The sequence below is a fragment of the Trichoderma asperellum genome, chromosome 1 (assembly GCF_020647865.1).
Source record: "Trichoderma asperellum chromosome 1, complete sequence".
NCBI classification, from domain to species: domain Eukaryota; kingdom Fungi; phylum Ascomycota; class Sordariomycetes; order Hypocreales; family Hypocreaceae; genus Trichoderma; species Trichoderma asperellum.
This window is the reverse complement of record NC_089415.1, coordinates 1,483,613-1,506,173: the sequence shown is the minus strand read 5'-3', so window position 1 is coordinate 1,506,173 and position 22,561 is coordinate 1,483,613. Positions and strand designations below refer to the sequence as shown.

The window sequence follows — 22,561 nt, the reverse complement described above, 5'->3', positions numbered from 1 at the left end:
GGCAGGAGATACCTACCTACTTAGTAGTGCTTTGTGCATTTAGCACCTGCCAAGCATTATGCGGTACAAAATACTTGGGGAAAGCGAAAGGCTGGCGCGTCGCAGCGCCTGTGGCTGGTGATCGATGATGGCACGGCACAGGCTCTACAGTCAGACTCCAAGGGAGAGACGGGCTAGAACGGCCCCAAGCCAGGTACCGGGTACCAGAGCCCATCGAGAACTGTCCCCATTCTGCACAATCGAGCCAAAGTAGAGACTACTCAGACACGGCCGTGAACTAGCGGGATCCTCCTGACGAGTTCTCTGGTGGCTATGCCTACCCCGGCGCCCGCTATCCACTCCAAGCCTTAGCCAGACAGGCGATTCAAAGTATCTTCTCGTAATGCAGACTCTATGGCGGTACTTTGCCGGCCTCTGGTCCAATGAGGACGCACGTGTGGCGACCTTGCAATTCGAACAACGTGGATTCATCAAATCTCCCTGTGCGCTAGAGCAGCCGTTACGAACGACACCATCGACTCTCTTCAACCCCATCATTTCGACCCTCAGCAGGGACTTCGCTCCTTATACCTTTTTCGAGTTTACGTCTTACTTACTTTTGTTTTTAATTAACCTATCCTTGCCGCGCCACCAGCCCGCCTGAATCTGCCATTTCCGAAGCGACCACGACTATATTTCCACATTACTCCAGTTCAGCCTCGACTCCTGGGCCCTCGGTTGCCGGCAGAGAGCTAAACTCCGTTTTTAATATCATACTCTATTCTCGACACTCTACAACGAATAATCGACGAGAGGTTGCTCCAGCAGCTTACCCCGGCTAGCCGCTTTGATATTTGGGCGACGAGGCTACCCGACGAAAGGGAAAAAAGACAGGACCTCGACTCTCCTCTGTCGCCACCACACACCAGACGCGCGGGTCGCAGTCCGGGATACAGATTCTGTACAGTAAAGCATTGCAAGATGGCCGTCGCTTCGATCCAGGACCGAACCGCCGAGTTCAAGTCGGTCCTCGCCCAGGCGCAACGCCGCCAAAATGCCAACAAGGCGAGCGCGCAGAGGAAATCACTGCTCAACGACGCGCAAAAGTCAGCCGCGAATGGAGACGGTCGTGTGAGGAGATCAGACTTTGCCAGGAAGGCGGCGGAGATTGGAAGAGGCATCTCAGCCACTATGGGCAAGTTGGAAAAGCTGGCGCAGCGTAAGTAAATCAAACGACAATGGCTCTTTGGTCGGGGCTTGAATCATTGGACGGAATTGGATTTGCGAGGCCTTGAATTTCAAAGATGCAAAGCTGACATTTTGAGCAGTCGCAAAGCGCCGCACCCTCTTTGACGACCGGCCTGTGGAAATCAACGAGCTCACATTCGTCATCAAGCAAGATCTGTCCTCCCTGAACCAGCAGATTGGTGCCCTGCAGACAATGTCGAAGCAGCAGCACCCGAAAGCAGACCAAGAAGGCGAACACAACAAGAACGTGGTCTATCTGCTGCAGGGCAAGTTGACGGATGTCTCTGTGAATTTCAAGGACGTGCTGGAGGCTCGAACAAAGAACATCCAGGCCTCGCGATCGCGTACCGAGAATTTCATATCTTCAGTGTCTCAGCATGCGCAGCACTCTCAGCCGTCTCTGCAGCAATCGGCATCGCCGCTGTACGGGACGCCGAACCGGGCATCGCCTGCGCCTGGCAGCGACACTCTATCGCTAAACCCGGGCCCCATGGGCGATCAGCAGCTGATGATGATGGAAGAGGCGAACCCAACCAACTCGTATATCCAGCAGCGAGGCGAGGCCATCGAGGCCATCGAGAGGACAATCAACGAGCTGGGCGGCATCTTCAGCCAGCTGGCCACGATGGTTTCCGAGCAGAGCGAGATGATTGAGAGAATCGACGCCAACACTGAAGATATCGTGGACAATGTGGAGGGAGCGCAGCGCGAGCTGATGAAGTACTGGTCGCGAGTGTCGAGCAACCGATGGCTGATTGCCAAGATGTTTGGAGTTTTGATGATTTTCTTCTTGTAAGTTGGGCTAAGGCTTCCATTTATCTATCATGCCTCCCTTTTCTTCTTTACACCCACTAACTTCGAGACAGGCTATGGGTTCTAGTTTCGGGCTAAGAAGAATAGCAAACATGATTGATTTTATAGACGCGGCTGTACGGATATCATTCAGGACGGTCCTCCTGTCATATTTTTTTGTTCTTCCAATTGAACTGGGTGTTGTAAAATTAGAGGCAGCAGAGGCATTAATCAAGGGAGATGCGGCAACGAATAAAGGATGGCGTTGTTGGCACTGGGAAATGTTTATCTTTATCTTTATCTTTATCTTTATCTTTGACGTTGTTTCTTTGATTTTCTGTTGCTGCCATATCACTGTCGACCTGGAACTTCTTGTACGTACTTTGTTGCCATACGCTCTCAGCCATCTTCATATGATAATGTCGCACATATTCCATCTTGCTCTGGATGCAGCAGCACTAACAGCGGCATGGGGGGTGGGGACAAATGCAGTGTGTACAAGTATGTGAAGAGAGGGCTTCGGGCTGGATGCCCCTGAGCCGAGCTGCTAAGAGCGCTGTGCTTGTGGCGCTCAACCACTGTATTTAGTGCTGCCAGCGCAGTGGGGTTCTACTACCACCCGGGTATGCACGTACCACTCAGCTCCTGCAGCCCCTGTAGCGACGGATGGGCATTGGGAACTGGCAACCCAAGAATAGGGGATACGGGCCATGGGCTCAGGGTTATGCTCACGACCGGGTTGGGATGGCATAAACATCATCTAATCGAGTGAGAATATATGATACGCAATGCAGGCATTCATTACCGTGTTCTACGGAGCATTATTTTCTGATTTATTTGCTTTTATTAAATATTCTTAAAATTTGTATGGTTGATATTTCTCTCAGCGTCTTGGCTTGTGCTGGTGCTGCGCCTCCGCCTTAGCGACCAGGTCCCGCGACAGCCACTAGAAGCGGGCCATCAGGGCACGCAGTTCCAGGGCATTGGCTGGGATTGGGCTGAGCTACTCACTCACTAATGCTGCTTCTAATAGGATCAGTCAATGAATATGATGGAAACCTGCATGGCTCTACGTAGTTGTTAACTTGTTTATTATACAACGTATTAATGTTTTGGAGGGGAAGCGCGTTTTGATTTCTTAATAGTAAGTGTTTGATTTTCAAATGCCTAGATTGTAGCATAGAAGAAACAAATACACAGCTTGGAAGGTGCAAAGTCAGAAAAACCACCAGATGTAAATCATCAACTACCACGAGTAAGAGAAATTCTCTAAAAGGCCTAGCGCTTGCTATTTTTATGCCATTCGTATCTCATCTTGGGGATCTTATTCGCACACCCCGAAAGCGGCGTCAGTCAGCCTCGCCCTGTCCACAGTTTGACTTTTTGGGGCCTCTGCCACTCTGGTCTCTAACTTGTTTTAAATTCCAAAGCCAAAATCGTCTCCAAATCCCTCTCATTGTTTTCGGTTCTCCTTTCTCTCTTCTCCCATCTCCTTCCTCTCTTGTCAACTCTCTGTTATATCCTCGCCTCACTCGTTCTTACGCGTCTCTCCCTCTCTCTCTCCGCGCGCGTCATTGATTTTTTTGATTGATTGATTTTCAACTGAAACCACCTCTCTCCTTGTCCGACGCTAGCACAAAGCCACAGGGCCAACTCTCCAAGATCGACAACAAGCTTCGCCCCTTCTCCTCTTCTCTACTCTTCTTCTCTGAAGCTCTCTCGCTCGCTCGCTCGTTTTCTCACTCGTTAATATCCAAAAATCCAACACAATGTCGCCCGCCGCCACGATCCCTCCCATCACCATCACCGACGCCGACCAGGATGGTCTCTTCTCCAAAGACCTCATCTCGGAGGCCGTCTCCGCCACCCTACCGCAGGGCTACCAATTGCGAGCCCTTCGCCGCACTGATTACAACTCTGGCTTCCTCGACTGCCTCCGCGTGCTGACCACGGTCGGCGAAATCAGCGAGGAAAAGTTCCAGAAGCAGTTTGACAACATGCTGGCTTCGGACAGCTACTTTATCATCGTCATCGAGGATACTTCCCGAGAGAAGAACTCTGTCGTGGCTACCGGCGCCCTAATTGTCGAGCACAAATTGTAAGTTGGAAAGCAGAAGAATCCTCGGGGAACTGCGCGTACCCGACAACCCCTGATCCTGATGGAGCTTCCCCCCCTGAGGCTTCTAGATCCAAGACGGAAGACACCAGCAGCTAACTTTGATTCTTCTACAGCATCCACAGCTTGGGCAAGGTCGGCCACATCGAAGACATCGCCGTCGCAAAGGATCAGCAGGGCAAGAAGCTCGGCCTCCGCCTGATCCAGGCCCTCGACCACGTCGCCGAGAAGATTGGCTGCTACAAGAGCATCCTCGACTGCAGCGACGCCAACGAAGGCTTCTACGTCAAGTGTGGATTCCGACGAGCTGGCCTTCAGATGGCCCACTACTACGAGGGAGGCAAAAGTAAACACTAAGAGCCCTTCCTTTTTTTCCCCCTCCTTTTTCCCCCAATCGCGATTCGAGGAAGAGAGAGGAGAAAGAAGAAAGAAATATTTGTAATAATGACGCCCCTTTTTCTCTGGGGTAGAGACTTGATGGCATTTTTCTCTGTTTTATTTTACGTTGCATAGCAGCTGATTGTTTTTTTGTTGCTTTTCCTCCGGCGCAGGTAAAATCTAGAAAGGTTCTAGATTACTACATATTAGACGTCACCGATACGATTAAGGAGATGGGTGGGATGAATTAGCTGGACATGTAATAGAAATCCTTTAATTTTAAAAGCACGACTATCTTGCCTAACCTATTGACCCCTTTGTTAAATCTCGCGCCGCAGTCCATCTAAGTGCTAGTTTAGCCAAGAGCACATTATTATTATTTTTTTTTTTTTTTGTATTGAGGAGCAAATATCTCAATCATCTCAGGTATCATTCATGTCTATATACAGCCCCAGTTTCCAACTTTCAAAAGACGGGTTTCTCTACCGGCCCATCCATCCACCGTCCACCACCAGAGTATGTCCACTCACATATCCACTCGCTTTGCTCGCCAGGTACACCGAAGTCCCCTTAAAGTCCTCGGGTGACCCCCATCTGCCCGCGGGAATTCTGGCACTGATGCTCGCCAACCTCTCCGGGTTGTTCAGCAGCGCAGTGTTCATCTCCGTCTCAATGTATCCAGGCGCAATGGCATTGACTGTGATGCCCTTGGCCGTCCACTCGTTGGCAAACGATTTTGTGACTTGGCCCACGGCGCCCTTGGACGCGGCGTAGGCGGGGACTGTAAAGCCACCCTGGAAGGTGAGCAGCGAGGCAAAGTTTATGATGCTGCCGCGACGGCCGGTGACGGGAGAGACGGGGAGGGAGAGCATCTCGCGGCCAAAGTCGCGGCAGAGGGTGAAGACGGTGTTGAGGTTGACTTGGATGACCTATGGATAATGGTTTGCCCTTTGTTAGCCACAATGATTTACACGTATCTAGTAGCCAGCCAAATGTATATATACGCACATCGTTCCAGTCATTATCAGGAAACTCTTCGCAAGGGTGCCTCCTCTGGATGCCGGCGCAATTGACTAGAATGTCCACCTTGTGGCCGGCGGCGGTGACGTCCTTGGCGATGTTTGCGACTTGCTCTTGAACAGCGAGATCAGCCGTGAAGATCCATGCTTTGCGGCCTGCCTTTTCAACGGCCTCTTTGGTCGCCGTTGAAGTGGTATCTCTCTGAGTCCCAGAAAACACTCCATGTCAGCCCAGTGATCCAAGCACACAAGCAAGCAAGCAAGTAAGCAAGTCGGCAATTGAAACCTACCTGGATTAGAATAATGTCTGCGCCGGCTTCGGCAAGCCCAATAGCAACGGCCTGTCCAATGCCCCTCGTGGCACCGGTGACAACTGCTGTAGAGCCCTCGAGTGAGAACATGGATGCCATTGTTTCGTTCTTTGTGTATTCTGACAATCAGATGGGGTTGGAAAAAAAAATTGTATATCCAAAATATGCCAAAAGCAGAACGGTTAGTATTTGAATAAAGGAAGAAGGTCAATTCCCGAGAGAAGGCAACGGAATAAATCCGTCCAGATCACGTCTCCGCCACAGACAGGTCTAAAGTGGGAGCTGGATGGGCATTTGGAGGGGCATCGGCTATTGCCCCGCGATTTGGAGAAGTTGAATAAGCGCACCACCTATTCCGGCAATTGGTGCCGATGTGCTACAGGCCACTATTAGCTGCTGTTCGAGCCATTTGGGCGCCTAAGCCATACCATCTCCACGTTCATGGCGTGTTCTCCGGCCTGTGTTTCGTCCCTCCAGCCCTCTAGTTTGGTTTCGGCTCGGGTCATTGCGGCTTAGACTTGTGGATTTGGCTTGCTCTAGGCTTGCCGGCGGAGCGAGACAACTGGGGTACAGCTGCATCATGGCAGTGAAGACGGAGAATTTGTGTTGCTTACTGGGGGTTCGATATCGGAGCTTGGGAACCAATTTGTTATGTCATTAAAATATTTGGGCATCTTCTCTTTTATCTTGCTTCTCAGACAATTGTCGTCGAGTGATGCATAGTAGCCACCTGTAGAGAAATCAAGGCAGGCAGTCGGATCATCGTCTTATCGCAGCATCTTGTTGATTGTGCCTCTTCTCAGCTGCTAGATACCACTCTGCTATTCCTTTTCCTTCTCATTTCTCCATCATGTCTGTCGAATCAGTCAAAGCTTCCGTCTTATTCGGCGAGAAGGACCTTCAGTTTGTATGAAAAACAGTCTTGAGAAGAGAGAACCTTGAGTTGGGAAAAAAAAAAAAGACAGAAGACAAGCGTCCCCTCAGCTAACGGCTTCAACATCACAGATTGAACGCTCTCTAGAATCTCCCGCCACAGACGAAGTCCAGGTCTCCATCGACTCAACTGGCCTCTGCGGCTCAGATCTTCACTATTACAACCACTACCGCAATGGCGACATCCTCGTCCGCGAGCCGCTGACGCTGGGCCACGAATCCAGTGGCACAGTCGTCGCTGTGGGATCCGCCGTCACAAACATCCAGCCAGGCGATCGTGTCGCGCTCGAGGTTGGTCTGCCATGTGAGTCGTGCGACTACTGCAAGAGCGGCAGATACAACATCTGCAAAGGCATGAAGTTTCGCAGCTCGGCCAAGGCGTTTCCACATATGCAGGGAACGCTGCAACAGAAGATTAATCACCCTGCCCGATGGGTTCACAAGTATGTGCCTCTCAGTCATCAGCTCTTTTATATGCGCCCATGCACATGTACATGTACATGTGTATGAAACCATCTCGGTGCAGTGAGCTGACAATGAGAAATCAAACGAATAAACAGGCTCCCCGACGGCGTCTCAAGTGATCTCGGCGCCCTGATTGAGCCCCTCTCCGTCGCTTTACACGCCTATCGCCGCGCCGCCCTCCCCGCCTCAGCTCCAGTCCTCGTCTTTGGCGCAGGAGCCGTCGGCCTTCTGTCTGCAGCCGTCAGCAAGGCCATGGGCTCACCAGCAGTCATTATCGCCGACATCCAGAAAGACCGCGTGGATTTCGCTGTCAACAACGGCTTTGCTGATGCGGGCTTTGTTGTGCCAATGGCAAGGCCGCAGACGGTTGATGAGAAGCTGGCGTATGCGCAGCAAGTCGCGGATTTAGCCGGCGATGTTGAGATAGGAGGTGTGCCGGTCGGCCAGGTTGGGGCTGTGTTTGAGTGCACTGGCGTGGAGACTTGCGTTCAGAGTGCCATCTACGTAAGTTGACTCTTCTCCCTCTATCTGTCTATTCTTCGCTCTGACTGATAGTAAAATGCATTAGGCTACAAGACCAGGCGGAAAAGTCATGATCATTGGCATGGGCACCCCTATTCTCACCCTGCCCTTATCTGCGGCTGCCCTTCGCGAGGTCGACATTGTCGGTGTTTTTAGATATGCCAACACATATGCCGATGCCATTGAAATGCTGCACAAAAAGGACCCCGTTTTCCCCGACCTGGAGAAGCTCATCACACATCGAGTCAAGGGCCTTGATGCAGTCCAAGAGGCGTTTAGTTTGGCGGGAAAAGTCAAGGATGGTGAGGGCAAGCTAGTACTCAAGGTTGTTATTGACACAAAGCAATGATTGGATAGATATTTTGAAGCCCCAGATAATAATATGAGATGACATTACGACCAAAAGAAAAGCACTGGAAAGAAGAAGAGAGTAGAAAGCGGGAGCTGGAGCTGGAGCTGGAGCTAAGAATGTATCAAGGCGATTGGATGGATGGTTAATTATAATACTGTAAATGTATATACCATTCTTGTCTATTACTATGCACTATGTTTTATGATTTATCAGGAAAGCCAAAGTCAATGCCAAATGGTGGGTAGACGTAGCGTTTCAGCTCGCCCTTCTTGGTCAGGTCGTCTGAGTAGTCGTTCAACAGCTTCATGTCCTCGTCATCGAGAGCAACAATTTCCAGATTGGACTTGATGCGCGATGGCGTGACAGACTTTGCAAGAACTGTGCTGCCACGGTTGACTGTCTCATGGGTCAGCAAAGTAGGGACATGTGAGAATAAACGAAGTAGTAAACATACCGTGGTAGCTTAGCAATACTGTTCCTGCGGAAACGCCCTTCTTCTCGGAAATCTTGACCACCGGCTCTGCGGTCATGAGAGGGCTGCCCGTGCTGCCCAGAGGGCTGTAAGCCATGACGTGGATGCCATTTTCCTTGCAAAAGTCGACAATCTCCTGCTGGGGAAGGCTGGGGTGGTTCTCAATCTGGTTGACGGCGGGGATCACAGTGGCGTTAGGGAGGAGCTGCTCGAGATACCGCTTGCTGTACTGTTTTTTTTTTTAATGGTTACAAATGAACTGTTGAATAAGGGTGAAACGAAGAGAAGAAGAAAAACGTACGTTGCTGACACCAATAGACTTGGTCTTGCCGGACGCAAGAGCGGCCTCCATTTGTTTCCACCCATCGACGTGGTTGTAGTCGTGGATGACATCTCGCTTGCCGTTGGGCAGAGTAGGGAACTTATCGTGGTTGCCTGAATTGAACTAATTAGACCATCTCAACGTCTCTTGCTTCAAATCCATATTTTCGCTCTCACCATTGGGATTCAGCAGAAGAGGCCAGTGCTGATGAAATTCGTTAGCAAACGCTCAACAGTGGAACCTCTTGTCATTAGACCAAACGGAAGTCTGCACTCACCACCAGCAGCAAATCAACATAGTCCAGCCCCAGGCTCTTCAAGCTCTTATCCAGCGCCTCCGCAACACGAGTGTTGTACGTCGCCCACACTTTTGTCACGACAAAGACATCCTCGCGCTTTACGCCCGCTGCGAAAGCCTCCTTGAGGCCCTCGCCCACCTCGTCCTCGTTGCCGTAGCAGTAGGCGCCGTCGATGAGCTTGTAGCCGTTCTGGAGGGCGTAAGAAACCGCGGTTTTGACCTCGCCAGCTTGAGATTGCCATGTTCCTACAGGATGTTGAAATTTCTTATTAGCTTTTTTTCTCTCCCTTCTTTTTTGCCCCCCCTTTTTTTTCTTTTTCTTGTTCTTGTTCTTGTTCTTTTTCTTTTCTTCCTTTTTTGGGGGGTTGTCGCGCTGGCCAAAGTTGCCCCTCCCCCGCCATGGGAGAGCCGTTTTGGCCCCTCTTCAAATTCATATTTCAATGGAAGAAATGTGTGAGAGACATACCGAGGCCAAGAGCTGGCATCTGCAGGCCATTGTTGAGTTTAAATGAAGTCGTAACCATTGTGACAGTCTTGTATTCTACTCTTAAAGATCACGTCGAGTTCCAAATCAGATCACGCAAGTTCTTTTGTGTCAAAAGACTTTTGTATGTGAGAGAATAATTCCGCTGCCTGCTCCAAAAGACGTAAAGAGCAAACCAATTCTTCCGCCCGTTTAATAATTAACAGCACATGCAACCGCCCCCCTCAACGTCGCATCCCCTTGTTCGAATTCAAAAGCTCCCCCCGATCTCGCTTCCCGAATAGGTTGTCGTCGGCGGCATTCCGCAGGCCAAGCTCCCGGCTGGCTTAATGAGAGCGCGGCTTTTGAACTTTTGGCTGCGTGGGGGGAGGCGCCACAGCCCAGATTCTAGCCAAGGAAAAATCAGTCCGTCTCGATGGAGCTTCGCCTTTTAGGCTGGGAGGCGCTATTATGCGGGAAACATTCTGGATGGATGTTTAACCCGTTCAACTATTAATGGAGCTCCAAACGTCATAGTCATAGTCATGTATGTACCCTCTATAAGTCGCGTAAGATGTACACGTGGAAGGCAATGACTCAACAATCTGTACTTTGACATGTATTCACATCTAAGACAAATTTTCGAAAAGAAGAAGAAGAAGAAAATTGCAATCTATATGCTCGCAAGCGCGGGTCTTCAGACTCTTTCGCGCAAATTCATGTTCTCTGCCCATCACCAGTCAAATGGATTCAAAGCATCGTTATAATAGTCCTCACCCTCATCCTTCCACTCGGCATCATCATTATCATCATCATTGCAGTTTTGCATAGTGCTCTCTTCTTGGTATTCCCTCTCTTCTGCGTCAAACAACGCCTTCAGCTCTGGGAATTGCAGCATCAGGCTTTTGTATGCCTTTCTTCTCTGCTCTGGCAGTGCACCATTGCGATTCTTCATGGCGGCAGCAGCTAGGCCGCCTACCATTAGCGGTAGCACAAAGGGTGCTGCAAGCCCTCCCGTGGCTGCTGCTATCAGAAACGAATCAATGTTTGGGCCGCCTCGTTTTGGGGCTTCAGCCTGTTCTGCTCTGAGTATGCAAAGTGCCCGATAAATCTGGGCTGATTTTGTGGCTGCGGCTGGTCCCATCACTAAGAAGGCCAGGATGGCAGCGAAGTCGATGTCGTCCCAGAGCATCCTCATGTACTTCCAGTCCTGACACAAGACCCGAAAACCTATTTGCCAACTGTTTAGCCAGTGTCGATGAAAAAAAACATGGGTCTTGATCCAAAAAAAAAAAAAAAAAAAAAAAAAAGTACTGCACTTACACTGACGACATTTCTTCAACGCATCGTATTCCCCGTCACCAAGGCCAATCACTTCGATGCCGCTAATCTGTGCAACTTCTGCTCTGTCCATCTCCTTGCAAAGGTTGCCACGTCCCTGGGCCGACATATTCCAGTATGTGCCAGCCGCCAGTTTGCTTCTCAGCGTTTGATCTCGATCATCCCAGGTTGCCTTTTCGACGAGAAGGAACGAGATGCGAGAATCGACGTCCCAAGAGCTGAGCACTGAAGGAACAGCCGACACATCCTTGCTTTCCCGCGGAATGGCCCTGTCAGAGGCTTCTCGCATCCGATATGGAGGCGCGAAAGGAGCGGTAACGTTGGGGCCGCGAGGAATCTTGACCAAGATGCCGTAGTACTGGGTGAACTCTGGGGTTGGCTTGCGAGGTAAGGATGATGACGGTGGTGAAATCCGGTTTGCTGATCCTTCAGGGATCAAAACAGTTAGAGACTAGGCAGTAGAAGGTCTGGAAGAATGGATGTGTACGGACTTTGAGAGCTGAGAAAATGGATGGCTTGACGAATCCATTCGGCTAGAATTGGCCTGACAATCTCCCACAGCCGTGCTACTTCGCTCTTGACGAGAGAAACTGTATCGCCAAGATGCATGAGCACATAGTCCGATACTGCCACGGGTTTGGCTCGATTTGACCCATTTCGGGTTCCAGCTCCCATCCGTGAAGATGCTCCACTGCTTCTATTGTTATTGCTGCTACCATCATCTGCGCCAATGATCCTCTTCATCCAGGCCGGGACTCCATCCCATGCGTCGAGTGCGCCATGTTTCAGGTCAAAGACCAGCGCAGTCAGCCATGCCGCAACCGGGACAAAGCAGAGATTCCTCCAGATGATGAAGCGCTCTGGCCAGAGAATGAAAACGAGCGCAATGGCCGATACGGTGGTGACGGCCCGACGCTTTGCAGCGGTCCTATGGTCTGCGAGGGGCTTTGAGCTGGGTGCAGGCATAGCTCAGGAATAGACGGCTAGTAGGCTCGCTCAAGTACTGTCGGTGAGAGGTGGTTGTTAGTGGGCTGTTTATAGTAGACTATATCAGACATCAACTAGCAGTGCTTCGCATACCTCTGCACTAGTGATTGCAAAAATGAGAGACGAGAAAGAATAAAGGAAGAGAGTATTTTTGAGTGAGAAGAGAAAAAAAAGAATATCAAAGAGTCCAAAGAAGACAATGGGGCTTCCAACGGCAAAGCTGGCAAAGCTGAGTAGAGTCACCGCTGAGTCGCGGGGTTGGCCTATGTTGTATTCTGAGCCTGAGCTGTTCTACCCAAACACGAAAACAAGAGGCCGAGCAACTCGCGTTGGGCCACTATGTATGCCTTGCAGCAGATGCTCAAGGTCGATCAATCAATCAATCAAAAGCTTGCAGCTGGAGACGGCCCCTGTGCATATGCGAATGAAAAGTACATGCAATTGCCTACTGCAGCTTTCTAGTGTGTCTTATACCTACTCCTAATCACGGCCATTATGTATTACTGCTGCTCCCCTGCAATTGGTCACGCATCAATCTCATGCCTCAAAGGCGGTGGGCCGCCATGCACTCCGTACAACCGCCCAGAGGCCAGCCAACCACGATCATCAGGGCCCTCTCGCCTCGCCCTGCATCAACACGTGTAGCCAGTCTGTAGGTGAACGGAACCGGCCTCCACTCACTTCGGTCTAGGGAGTGTCATTGCCAGCGGATGGGTTTGTTTGATTGCCAGGGGTGTAGAGCCAGCACACCGGAAAACAATGAAGCGTGACTCACTTCTTGGGGGGTTTTTTTACAATAGCTCCATCAGCTTGTTGGCAATTTCAGCGGTATTTGTGCCATAATACTCGGCCGTGGTCTAATAATGGGGCATTAATCAGCAGGGCGTTTGTTCAAATTCCAAGAGATGCAGATTTAGATAGCACGTACCTGCAGAATCAACGTGCCATCCTCGATGACGCACTCGTTGTAAGTGGAACTCTTGAGCTCATCCTTGTCGACAATGCGAAATGCCACCGTCGCCCTGTCGATGCCCTCGTTGAATGCCTCGCGCAGCATGTCGTCCTCGCCGAATTTCTGGTACCTGAGGAAGAACACCAGACCTTCGTAGTACATCTTGTGATACGAGCCCAGGTTTCGCTGCCACGATGCGTCTCCGGCGGTGCTGCTGAGCCTGTCAAAGGCCTGCTCGAACCGCGGCTCCAAGGTAATACTATCCCTGCAGAGAATCTCGCCGAGTTGTCGCTCGATTTCTTCCATCTGCGTGTCCCAGTCGCTTCTGATAGCCGCGCGCGCAATGAAGCTCATGGGTTTGTGGCTGGCCGAAGCAGTGCTGGGGGATTCGTTGAGAGCATTCTCCAGGTTGTCGAGTGAGCAAGCGTCGTTAGTGTTGGTGCCGAGATATCCTTCGCTGAACAGAATGACGAGAGATCCGGTAGCAGAGATTGCGCAGCCGCAATAAGAGAATTTTTTATCTTCATCCAGGTCCATGGTAATGGTTCGCGCCGAAGCAATGGTGTTGAGCTCCTCTTTGCCTTGTTCGCCATGTTTGCCAATGAAGCGATCCAGCTGATACAAGACGCCGTCAACGTATCTAAAGCGAGGGAGAAGATTAGAATTCTACATTACAATCACTTTATTCCGCCTTTTCTTTCTTTCAAGTGGAGGTGATGATGGACAAACGTTGAAATCATAGAGCCAGGAGATTCTGCCGCGTATCCGTCCGTGGCATACGCGCAGACTTGATGCAGATCAATCTCGATTGTCCACGGCGCACCCAGCACGGTGGAAATCCTGTCTTCATAGTCTGATTTTCTGTTTTCCCATTCATCGCGAACTAAGACAAGAACTACATTTAGCAAAAAAAGGCAGGGCGAAAGAAAGATGGCATTCACGTACTATTCTTGCGAACTGCAAGCGAGAACTTTGCTACAGGAGGCAGACGGGCCATGATGTTTGTTCAATATCCAAAAACACACACAGACGTATATATATCAAGAAAACATCAATCTTCACACAAATACTGGCGAGAAATGAAACACAATCAGATATTTCCATGCATCCCTTGAATCTGCCCCCTTTCTCCCCTCCAACCGTCAAAAGTCCGCCTTACCTGTCCGCCCATTCGTACCGTGCCGCTTTGGCTGAAGCTAAGACGGCCAACTAACGATTCAAGAGTCTCTTGGCTGAGGCGCCATGGAGACTCGACCAAGCCTGGCGCTGTCAATAGCGCATTGCGGCTGAACAAAAAAAAAATCAACCTATTTTATATCGCACGGGCTAAAAGCATCATACTGAGTTTCGGGTCAAAGAGCCGGCGAGGAAGAAATAGGTCATGTCGAAAATGTAGAATGCAATTTCATAGCTGCAATGTCCATCCCTCTATTTCTCTCAGTGTCAAAGGTTCTTCATCCCAACATCGCCAGCAAACACCAATCAAAAGCGTAATTGGTTTAGTGGTAAAATTCTCCGTTGCCATCCGCAACGTCGGGGAGCCCTGGGTTCGATTCCCAGATTACGCATTGAGTTTTCTTTTTGCACTTTTGAGCGCCATGACTTCCACAGCCTCCATGTCAAAAGCCTCATGATGATGGATGGCCATCTTCTTTACGTCTTCCTTCTACTTTACAGTCTAACGTGACACTCAAATCAGTTCATCTAAATTGTCTCTTTTATTTCTACGTAGAATGCGAGGTTAGATAAAGTGTGCAATGCCGCCCATGAATCCATGTCCTCCGCAAAGGACGCAATCTGCGCAAAAGTTCGACCGAAGACGACCAAAAGAAACAACAGATGAACTGTGAAAATAATCGCACTATATGCCATAGCCATCTTGGTGGCTGGCCGTGGTATCGATCCCAACCGTGTCCCTATGCGGCTTTTTCCTGCCGTCAATGTATCATAAAACGCCAATGAGTCCGAGCCCCTTTCTGTTTCGCGCGTGAAAGCAAATGCAAATGAATTGCAGATTAAAAACAGCAGATTAAAACCATTGCCAATAAAAGGCAGACATGGGCGTCGGAATGCTTCGATGAAGGTGCCAAAAAAGAAAAATGCGTGCCAGGCCGGCTCAACTGAACACTCAAGCGGCTTCCTCGTCCTTGGGAGAGGGTTGGGCACCATCCATATCCATGGCATCGGCAGAGCCGTTTTCAGCAGGATCAGTGGCGTTTTCAGCTTCAGCCTCGCCGCCAGAGGAGGACGTGCCAGTAGCCTCTTGCTCCATCATGGCAGCCAAGCGTGCAGCTCGGCCTTCCTTCTTTCGCGGGACAGGGGCTGTGAGAATCATGTCAGTGAACTGTTGTCTATATGACGAAGGAACTATCTAGAGGGAGCGATATGTGAGAGAGAAGAGAAGAAGGAAAGAGAATACATACCTCTGCCATTCTCCTGCACGTAAAAACGGCGGAGAAGTCCAACAGCCTCATCACGGCTCCAGCCACCCTCAATCTCGAAGCCCGGCTCGACATTGCTGCCGTGACCACCGCCACGAGGATAAGAGACGCCAAGACTGCCACCTCCGTCAGGGAATAGGTAGCGCTTAGGCTCAGGCTGGATGCGAGTCGTGCTGCCAGGTGGAAGGCCATTGGCGTGGATATTGAAGACTCCACCGCAGCCGCCGAATTTGTCGTTGACGGCGCCGAAATAGACCTTCTTGATGCGAAGCTGACGAAGGAGCGAAGCACACATGACGCACGGCTCCACGGTGACATAGAGAATGCTCTTTTCGAGGATGTCGGTAGGAACGCGCTCGAGAGAGATCGTCTTTTGGCCATAAGGATAGAGGTGGCCCTTGCTGCCATCCTCGTTGCCCTTGTCAGGGCAGCGCCATTCCTGCGAGTAAGCCGGATCGTTTTCCTTGCCCTCTGGCACCTTGGGGGGCACCTTGGGCTTGAGGCAGGTGGTGCGTGGTCCATCCTTGGGCGGGGCGGAGAACAGGGCCGAAATGGCCATGAACTCGGCGTGACGGGTTCCATTGCGGGTGACGTTGGTTGCGTTCATGCCTCTGGCGATGATCTCGCCTTCGTGGACAATGACGCAGCCGACAGGAGTCTCGTTGGTCACAAGCGCAAGTCGAGCCTGTGAGCGATGGCAGTCTTGGTTAGCAGCCGCGTGAGAGGGGGGAGTAGGGGAAGAAGGCAACGACAGGACTCACCATATCCAGAGCTTCTTGCATAAACTTTTGGTGCTCAGCGCGTTCAGCGAGCACGGCCGGGTCGACGGCACTCAGGTCGATGACAACTTCGGCGTCAATCTCCTCAGATGGGGTTTCAAGCTTCTTGTCGACAGCGGCAGGGGCAGCTTGGGCGACGGCGATGCCGGCCAGCTTGCGAGAGAGCTCGTCGATCTGATTGCCACGAGGCTTCTGGTTCTCCTTTTGCTTGTCCTTGTCGGCAGCAGGAGCAGCGGCCGTGGTACCGGCCACCTTTTCAGCATCGCCATCGACAGCAGTGGCAGCGTCGGCCTGGTTGGCACGAGGTTGCTGGTTCTCCTTTTGCTTGTCCTTGTCAGCGACCGCGACAGAGACGGCGCCAACCTTCTCGCCGACAGCGTCGACTTGCTGAGCCGCCTTGGGCTGGTCCTGGCCAACATCCATCTGGTCGCCAGCATTGTGCTCATCAGCAGCACGCTTCTCTTTGCCGCCGCGCTTCTGCTTGGCGGCGCGCTTCTCGCCAGCGGCAGCGCCAGAACGCGAGGCCATGGTGCCGTTTCCGTCGCTGAGGGTGGAGGAGTCGTTGAACTCGTCAGTCTCAAAGTCGTCGTCGTCGCCAAAGTGGCTGTAGGTGAGGCTCTTATCCGAATCGATGGGCAGCGTTGGAGCTTCGACGTTAGCGAGCGACGCGGCGTAGTCGGAGCTTGGCGTGTTTGGCGGCACGGAGGGGACGCTTAATCCGTCAGTTTCAGAACCGTCAGAGAAGGACTCTTCAGGTCCAGACTCAATGCGAGGCTGCCTGGCGCGGCGGAAAGGAAACAGCCGGCGGAGGGCCTGTCTGGCACCTGCCAAGCGCAGTAACTGGCCGCCCTCGGATGCGGCACGAGGCATGGCGAGTGAGTGGTGAATTGGCCGTTAAAAAGCTGTGCTTGCTGCAGCGAAAGGGGAGTTTTTATACCCCTTTGAAACAAAAACAAAGAATCCCTTCTTTTCTTTTAAAAAGAAAGAAGAAGAAGAGATATTTGGGGGAAAAGAAGATATTTGGGGGAAAAGAAGACAAATTGTGGATGTTCTGCTGGGGAGCTGGGGAGCTGGGGAGCTGGGTGGTGGCTTTCCTTTGGGGAGGCTAAAGGAGGGCTCCTTCCTTGATTCTCACAACACTCCACAACTAGACCGCTTGTTCGCCTAGAAAAAGGAAAGAGCAGCTGATTACGCGGGAAAAGGCGTAAAGTGCGCGTATCTATGACGATAGAAAATTGCCGTGTAGCCGCAAATTGTGCAAAGATGGAATGAGGTAGATCTGGGAGGGGTGAAAAGGTTAGAAAGGCTGCATTTTTGCAAATTCTCTGCGCAGGGTAAGCGAGAGTTTGAGGTCAGGCAGCTCTGCTCACCAGTATAGCCTTGAAGGGAAAAAGAATCCAGTCCTAGGCAACTTCTTCTTGAGTATTTGAAAAGAGTGGTGATGGACTGTGGAAGAGGATAAATCAAATCCAGTCGAGTTAGCCAGAATCAGAGATAGCGAGAGGATGCTTCAGCTTACCGTAAATACACTTGCTCGCTTCAGTCGTAGTCGTAGCCTGTCTCTCCTTAATCGCTCGAAAGAGTTGGCGGAAGATGGAGTAAAAGAAAGTGAAAAAGACTTCAAGATGACTTCTTGTGCAGGCCTGAAATTTCAAGCAGAGACAAGAGCAGGAGAGCGACGAAAACGCCCTGTTCTGGCTCTTCAAGGTCAAAAGGAAGGATTTCTGACTCCTCTTCGATAACTGGAAGGCTTGGTGTCTGGGCGAGCTTCATCACCCTGCTGGTAGATGGGAAAATGCGGAAACACCTATTGTGTTGGTTAGTCAAGATGCCTTTATCAAAAGTTAAGAGAGGAGGAGGAGGAGGAGAGAGAGAAAGGGAGAAAAGAGGGCAATAGGAAGGACTCGTTTCCCACCTTGCTACACGCTCCAGATAGGTCAAAGGATACTCAGCGCTTCTCGTATTTCTCCGTGGTTGATTTATCCTTGCACAGAGAAATTCAAGATGCAGGTTCGAAGAGCCTTTGAAATCTGACTTGCTGATGCAAGATATACCTTTAGCAGAATTTTAGAGAAAAAAAAACCGCAAAGATATCTCGAAAAACAATCAGGTTGGCTTCGAACTCGAATGAATTTGAAAAGAAAGAGAAACTTGCGAGGGAGCAGGGTTGAAAAGGTGGTTTTAAGGAACGGCTGGCTCGCAGTGAGGTGATGAAGTTTTGGGGCCAAGCTTTTTTTGGCGTTTGAATTTCTGTCACACCCTGTCACTGATCAAGCGCTAGCGCCTATCGGCTGAGATGACTAAGCGTCAACTCTATCTGTCCCTGCTGTGCAGTACGCCACTAGTCAGGAACTCGGCACTACGAATGCCCTGTAAGAACAGACAATGTGCTGTGAATCAGGATACTGAACTTTAGATAAAAAATGCTAGATACTGCACCTGGCAGGAGTCACGATGGCAAAGAACCAGAGCCAAGACGAATTACAGATGTACATAAAGTGGCATGCAACAACATTCGAATCATCACGAGGCAAAAAACCAAGATTAAGAGGGAAAGAAAAAGATTATAAAAAAATTCCAAGTCTTATTTGACCCGGTATTGTATTCTTCGCGACTCTGCCAAAAGGCACGTCTCCTTCTTTGCACGCTATATTCTATAAAAACACCATATCGGTAAAAGAAAATCAAAATCCTGCTCCAATATTGTATTAAGCCACATGCCACAAACATTCCACGCAAAAGGGGTATCGTTAGCCAAACCGGCTTATAGAAAATATGCGTGGACCTAAATCTAGAAGCATGCATCTCTCTCGAGATATTCGCTGCAAGATGCAATATCCGTTTCTATGCCATCAAAGGGATGCGAACGGACGTTGCATTTTGTACGCCGCAGCGAGAAGGCCATAGCCTTGCTCGGGAGAAAAGAAGAAGAGAAGAAATTGTAGGCGATGCGAGAATCTCGCGTCGTAGTACTGGAGGTTGGGATCTTGAACTTGACGTTGTCGATGGCATCGTCCCAACAGGCTTTGAGCCGCTGTCGGCTACTGCAAAACGTTGGAAGCAAGCTCCCATAGCGGGTGCCAGAGAGGCAAAGCAGAACGCTGCTGACGATCCCGTGAGGCTGGCAAGCATCATTGCAGTCAGTATGCCAATCAGGATCACCGAAGTGACCTGCGCAAGACCTTGAACGCCGATCCACCTGTTGAAGCTTCTCCTTATGCCGAACTCGACACCATCGTCGCTTGCAGCATCTCGCTTGGGCGACGACGTCTGGAGAAGAAGCAGCGAGGTTGGTTGAATTCCGTCCTCGGCCATAGGGGCTGCTGCTTGCTGCTGGCTCTGGGTTTCGCCGTTTTGCAGGGCAGTTTGGCTGCTTCTGCTGCCATTGGTTCCTGCAGCAGGTAGGTGTGGCCATTCAAGAATGGTGGCGGACGAAGCTTGTGGGCTGGCCGTCGTAGCATCCTCACCGGCGGCTGCAAATGCGGCTGAGCCAAGCAGAAGAGCATCGGACGTAGCGCCAAACGATAATTGTAAGTTGCCAGGCGAGACCTCGGGGTTTATGCCGCTGTTTGCAAGATATTCGGTGCGAGCCTTCAAGAGTGATCGTGTTAGCTGGGATGGGAGGCAATTCACAGATGCAGCAGCACGGCGTACCATCGAGGAAGACTCTACCGAGCCCGTCGAATACTGGACTGAATGGTTCGCGGCGGTCGCCAGCGTAGAGGGCGAGGCGGTTTGGTCGCTCGTGGTTTCCTGTTTCTTCATGTCAGTCGACAAGAGAGCAGCGAAGAGTGTGGCTGCGTCTGGACATACGGTTCGGAAGACGGCTTGTTCGCCAAACAATCTAGCTGAATCACCAACTGGTGTTTCCTTTTTTCAAAAGTTAGTCGCGGGTCTTGCAAGCTAGCTATGGGGGGATTGTTTGTGCAGCGTAGACGTACACTTCGGAGTCTGCCACGTTCAGTTGGCGAATGACCATATGATTGGAGTCCATCTTGAGTTTCCTTTTTTTCAAAGTTAGTCGCAAAGTTGCGCAAGCTAGCAGAGATGGTAGGGAGAAAAAACGTACGCCGCCGAACTGCAGTGCAGTGCTTGTCGCTTGGCTCGTGGTAATTTCGCCTGATGTATCCTTTTTTCGAAAGTCAGTTGCGGCTCTACATTCTAGCTGATAGTTATGCCAACGTACCCTTCCGGCAATTGCAATTGCAATTGATCCAGGTCGAGAAGTATCTAGTTGAGCAAGTGGTCCCTTCCGAGGAAATTAGTCGACGTCCAACTAGTAATAGAAGAAAGTAAAGGGTGTGTATCAAAAGACGTACGCTATTCGCGAATGCATTGTTCGCAATTATTTCTGCACCGCTTACGGATGATGCCGTGACAAGTACCGAGCCGCCCGGCGAGTAGGCTATGCGAACATCACCTACCCATCCTGCGGGCCGTGTTATACTTATGCCGGCTCGCGAGTCTTGTGCTCGAGAGTCTCCCGGACTGGGACCCGGATCATACCACGGCAGACTCGTGTCGGCAGCCGCAACTAAACCAGCCTCTTCCAATGGAGAGACCAGCGCGCTTGAGCCGCTACCGCCAGTCGCAAGGCCATGGCCTTCAGCATCAAAGCCGTCTCCAAATGACTCAGACTCTGACGCAGACGGCTGGGTCGGGCTTAGAGTACGCGAAGACGAAATCGAAAGCATGCGGTCATCCTCAGAGAAGCTCGATGAGGGCGAGAACAGGCTAAAGTCGGTGTAGTTGTTGAGTCCAGTGTGATTGACTTGCAGGAACGGTAGCTCTGGTGATGTCGATTCGGATAACATTCCCTCGCGCTCCTCGAGGCCAAATGAGGCCTGCAGATCTTGCTGCGACGCAGGCGTAGAGGCCTTGGGTGGCGAAGCAGAAGAAGAGGAAGCAGAAGACTGGGAGGAAAGGTAGCCTTCGGGATCGAGGAAGAAGTCGTAGTGCTCATCGGCGACGTCAACGGGATACTGGATAAATTCTTCCCATGACTCGTATGTCTGGTCATTGGACTCGAAGCTGTCCAAGCCAGCAAATGTAAAGGTGGGATCGATGCCAAACATGGACATTGGTATGTCTGGATTGTCGTCTTGCCCTCTTGATAAAGCCACTACAGAAGCCGATTTCTGCGGCGGTGCCGCTGCTACTGCTGCCGCTACCGCCGCCGCCGCCGTTCGAGCCTTCTTTGCTTGCTTAGACTGAGGCTGGGTTTGAGCGGCCGTTCGCTTCTTGTGGCTGGGGTCACATCGAATCTTCTTTCTTCTGCAGCTGTCGCAGGCCTTGATGATGCGCATCAGGTGTGCGTGATCACGCTGCTCCTTTGTCTTTGATCCTCGAGAAGCAGAGTCTGTGACATCCTGGCCGTCCTTGGTCATGATCTTCATGCCGGGGAGGTGTGAAAGATCAGGGGTAGAGTACTGAGAGGCCTTGCGGCTCTTGGAACTGGAAGATCGAGAAGACACTGCGGGAGAAGCGGATGCTTGACTCCAATCCCACGTTGAGTTGACGGGAGATGTGTTGCTGAAGGAAGATGTGGAAATGGCGGGAGAGGTAGCGACGGGGCTGGCGGAGTAGACGGGGTAGAACTTGAATGTCTGGCCCGTAAGCTGTGTGTGCTCCAAAAAGTCGAGCGAGATGGTTGCCCGCTTTTCCTTGAGAGCAGCGGGTCCGGGAATGTAGGCGTTGATCATGTCATCGAGTTCCTGCGAGCCGAGAGCAGGGAAGAACTGAAGCTGAGCGCCGAGTTGGGGCTGGTAGACTGAGAAGCCCTGGGGGAGGGAGGCCACAGAGCGGTATTGAGCCATTGCAGAGGATTGGTTGGATGATGAATTAGAGAAGTTATGGAGAGGATTCATAAAAGAGACTCAAGGAGGACGTCGTAAGGATCGCTTTGGTGCTCTACCGCGAAAATCGGACGTCGTTGGTGTTTGGCCGGCCATTGGAGTGTAAGCTCACGGATATGCTGCGAGACTCTAATTTCGAAGGACTTACCAAATTTTTATGGCCAGTTTTGAGAGATTGTGTTTTTAAATTAATTAAACAATTCAATTCGTTCTTATTTTTTCCTTTTCTTTTTTTTTTTTTTTTTTTTTATTCTGAACGAATGAGTGAAAGGTAGAGGTGAGATATGAGATTTGATTGATTGAGGCTAAAATGAGTTCGCAGCAGCGCCAAGGGTGCGAGAGAGAGAGGTGAGGGGGGTCCCGGCGCGCTGGAGTCTTTGGTGGAAGCAGGAAAATCAGACAAAAGCCAATTAAACCACTGCTTTGACAGACTCTTTGATTGTTCTGGAGTGCCTGAGGCTATTCCACGATAGCAAAGGGCTGGGCAGCTCGTGCGCGAGTGAAAAATGAAGGAAGAGATGAGAAAAACGAGCTCCT

The 22,561-nt window shown here is 50.9% G+C and overlaps 9 protein-coding genes and 1 non-coding gene across 10 annotated transcripts; 4 read left to right on the top strand and 6 right to left on the bottom strand.

Annotated features, from left to right (window-relative positions):
- Positions 1-402: 402 nt before the first annotated feature.
- TrAFT101_000462 (uncharacterized protein) lies at positions 403-2,827 on the top strand. Its single transcript, XM_024904371.2, has 3 exons — positions 403-1,198; positions 1,308-2,019; positions 2,094-2,827. The coding sequence occupies exons 1-3, from the start codon at positions 961-963 to the stop codon at positions 2,116-2,118; spliced, it is 975 nt and encodes a 324-aa protein (XP_024764662.1). The 5' UTR covers positions 403-960; the 3' UTR covers positions 2,119-2,827.
- Positions 2,828-3,226: 399 nt separating this feature from the next.
- TrAFT101_000461 (uncharacterized protein) lies at positions 3,227-4,836 on the top strand. Its single transcript, XM_024899114.2, has 3 exons — positions 3,227-4,117; positions 4,252-4,481; positions 4,687-4,836. The coding sequence occupies exons 1-3, from the start codon at positions 3,789-3,791 to the stop codon at positions 4,695-4,697; spliced, it is 570 nt and encodes a 189-aa protein (XP_024764661.2). The 5' UTR covers positions 3,227-3,788; the 3' UTR covers positions 4,698-4,836.
- Positions 4,764-6,069, bottom strand: TrAFT101_000460 (uncharacterized protein). Its single transcript, XM_024907417.2, has 3 exons — positions 5,823-6,069; positions 5,522-5,734; positions 4,764-5,442 (listed from the first exon to the last, which is right to left on the bottom strand). The coding sequence occupies exons 1-3, from the start codon at positions 5,940-5,942 to the stop codon at positions 4,996-4,998; spliced, it is 780 nt and encodes a 259-aa protein (XP_024764660.1). The 5' UTR covers positions 5,943-6,069; the 3' UTR covers positions 4,764-4,995.
- Positions 6,070-6,274: 205 nt separating this feature from the next.
- Positions 6,275-8,330, top strand: TrAFT101_000459 (uncharacterized protein). The gene is made up of 4 exons (XM_024899115.2): positions 6,275-6,750; positions 6,849-7,219; positions 7,337-7,745; positions 7,810-8,330. The coding sequence occupies exons 1-4, from the start codon at positions 6,694-6,696 to the stop codon at positions 8,110-8,112; spliced, it is 1,140 nt and encodes a 379-aa protein (XP_024764659.1). The 5' UTR covers positions 6,275-6,693; the 3' UTR covers positions 8,113-8,330.
- Positions 8,241-9,832, bottom strand: GAR1_1 (H/ACA snoRNP pseudouridylase subunit). The gene is made up of 6 exons (XM_024899183.2): positions 9,673-9,832; positions 9,187-9,452; positions 9,086-9,113; positions 8,889-9,022; positions 8,570-8,816; positions 8,241-8,511 (listed from the first exon to the last, which is right to left on the bottom strand). Exons 1-6 carry the CDS (start codon positions 9,728-9,730, stop codon positions 8,315-8,317), a joined length of 930 nt encoding a protein of 309 aa, XP_024764658.1. The 5' UTR covers positions 9,731-9,832; the 3' UTR covers positions 8,241-8,314.
- A 406-nt stretch (positions 9,833-10,238) lies between these two features.
- TrAFT101_000457 (uncharacterized protein) lies at positions 10,239-12,079 on the bottom strand. The gene is made up of 3 exons (XM_024910879.2): positions 11,502-12,079; positions 10,993-11,436; positions 10,239-10,899 (listed from the first exon to the last, which is right to left on the bottom strand). Exons 1-3 carry the CDS (start codon positions 11,974-11,976, stop codon positions 10,403-10,405), a joined length of 1,416 nt encoding a protein of 471 aa, XP_024764657.1. The 5' UTR covers positions 11,977-12,079; the 3' UTR covers positions 10,239-10,402.
- Positions 12,080-12,788: 709 nt separating this feature from the next.
- Positions 12,789-14,317, bottom strand: TrAFT101_000456 (uncharacterized protein; the record flags this gene model as incomplete). Its single annotated transcript, XM_024899218.2, has 4 exons — positions 13,895-14,317; positions 13,679-13,832; positions 12,926-13,589; positions 12,789-12,854 (listed from the first exon to the last, which is right to left on the bottom strand). Exons 1-4 carry the CDS (start codon positions 13,944-13,946, stop codon positions 12,789-12,791), a joined length of 936 nt encoding a protein of 311 aa, XP_024764656.1. The 5' UTR covers positions 13,947-14,317.
- Positions 14,318-14,437: 120 nt separating this feature from the next.
- TrAFT101_000455 lies at positions 14,438-14,517 on the top strand. The gene has a single exon. It is a non-coding gene; the product is annotated as a tRNA-Gly (tRNA).
- A 560-nt stretch (positions 14,518-15,077) lies between these two features.
- Positions 15,078-17,039, bottom strand: TrAFT101_000454 (uncharacterized protein; the record flags this gene model as incomplete). The annotated part of the gene is made up of 3 exons (XM_024899275.2): positions 15,078-15,271; positions 15,373-16,075; positions 16,152-17,039. The coding sequence occupies 3 exons, from the start codon at positions 17,037-17,039 to the stop codon at positions 15,078-15,080; spliced, it is 1,785 nt and encodes a 594-aa protein (XP_024764655.2).
- A 750-nt stretch (positions 17,040-17,789) lies between these two features.
- TrAFT101_000453 (uncharacterized protein) lies at positions 17,790-21,985 on the bottom strand (the record flags this gene model as incomplete). Its single annotated transcript, XM_024909353.2, has 9 exons — positions 17,790-17,976; positions 18,085-18,095; positions 19,215-19,760; positions 19,824-19,922; positions 19,983-20,039; positions 20,111-20,173; positions 20,239-20,298; positions 20,356-20,418; positions 20,489-21,985. 9 exons carry the CDS (start codon positions 21,983-21,985, stop codon positions 17,790-17,792), a joined length of 2,583 nt encoding a protein of 860 aa, XP_024765588.2.
- Between the last annotated feature and the right edge of the window lie 576 nt (positions 21,986-22,561).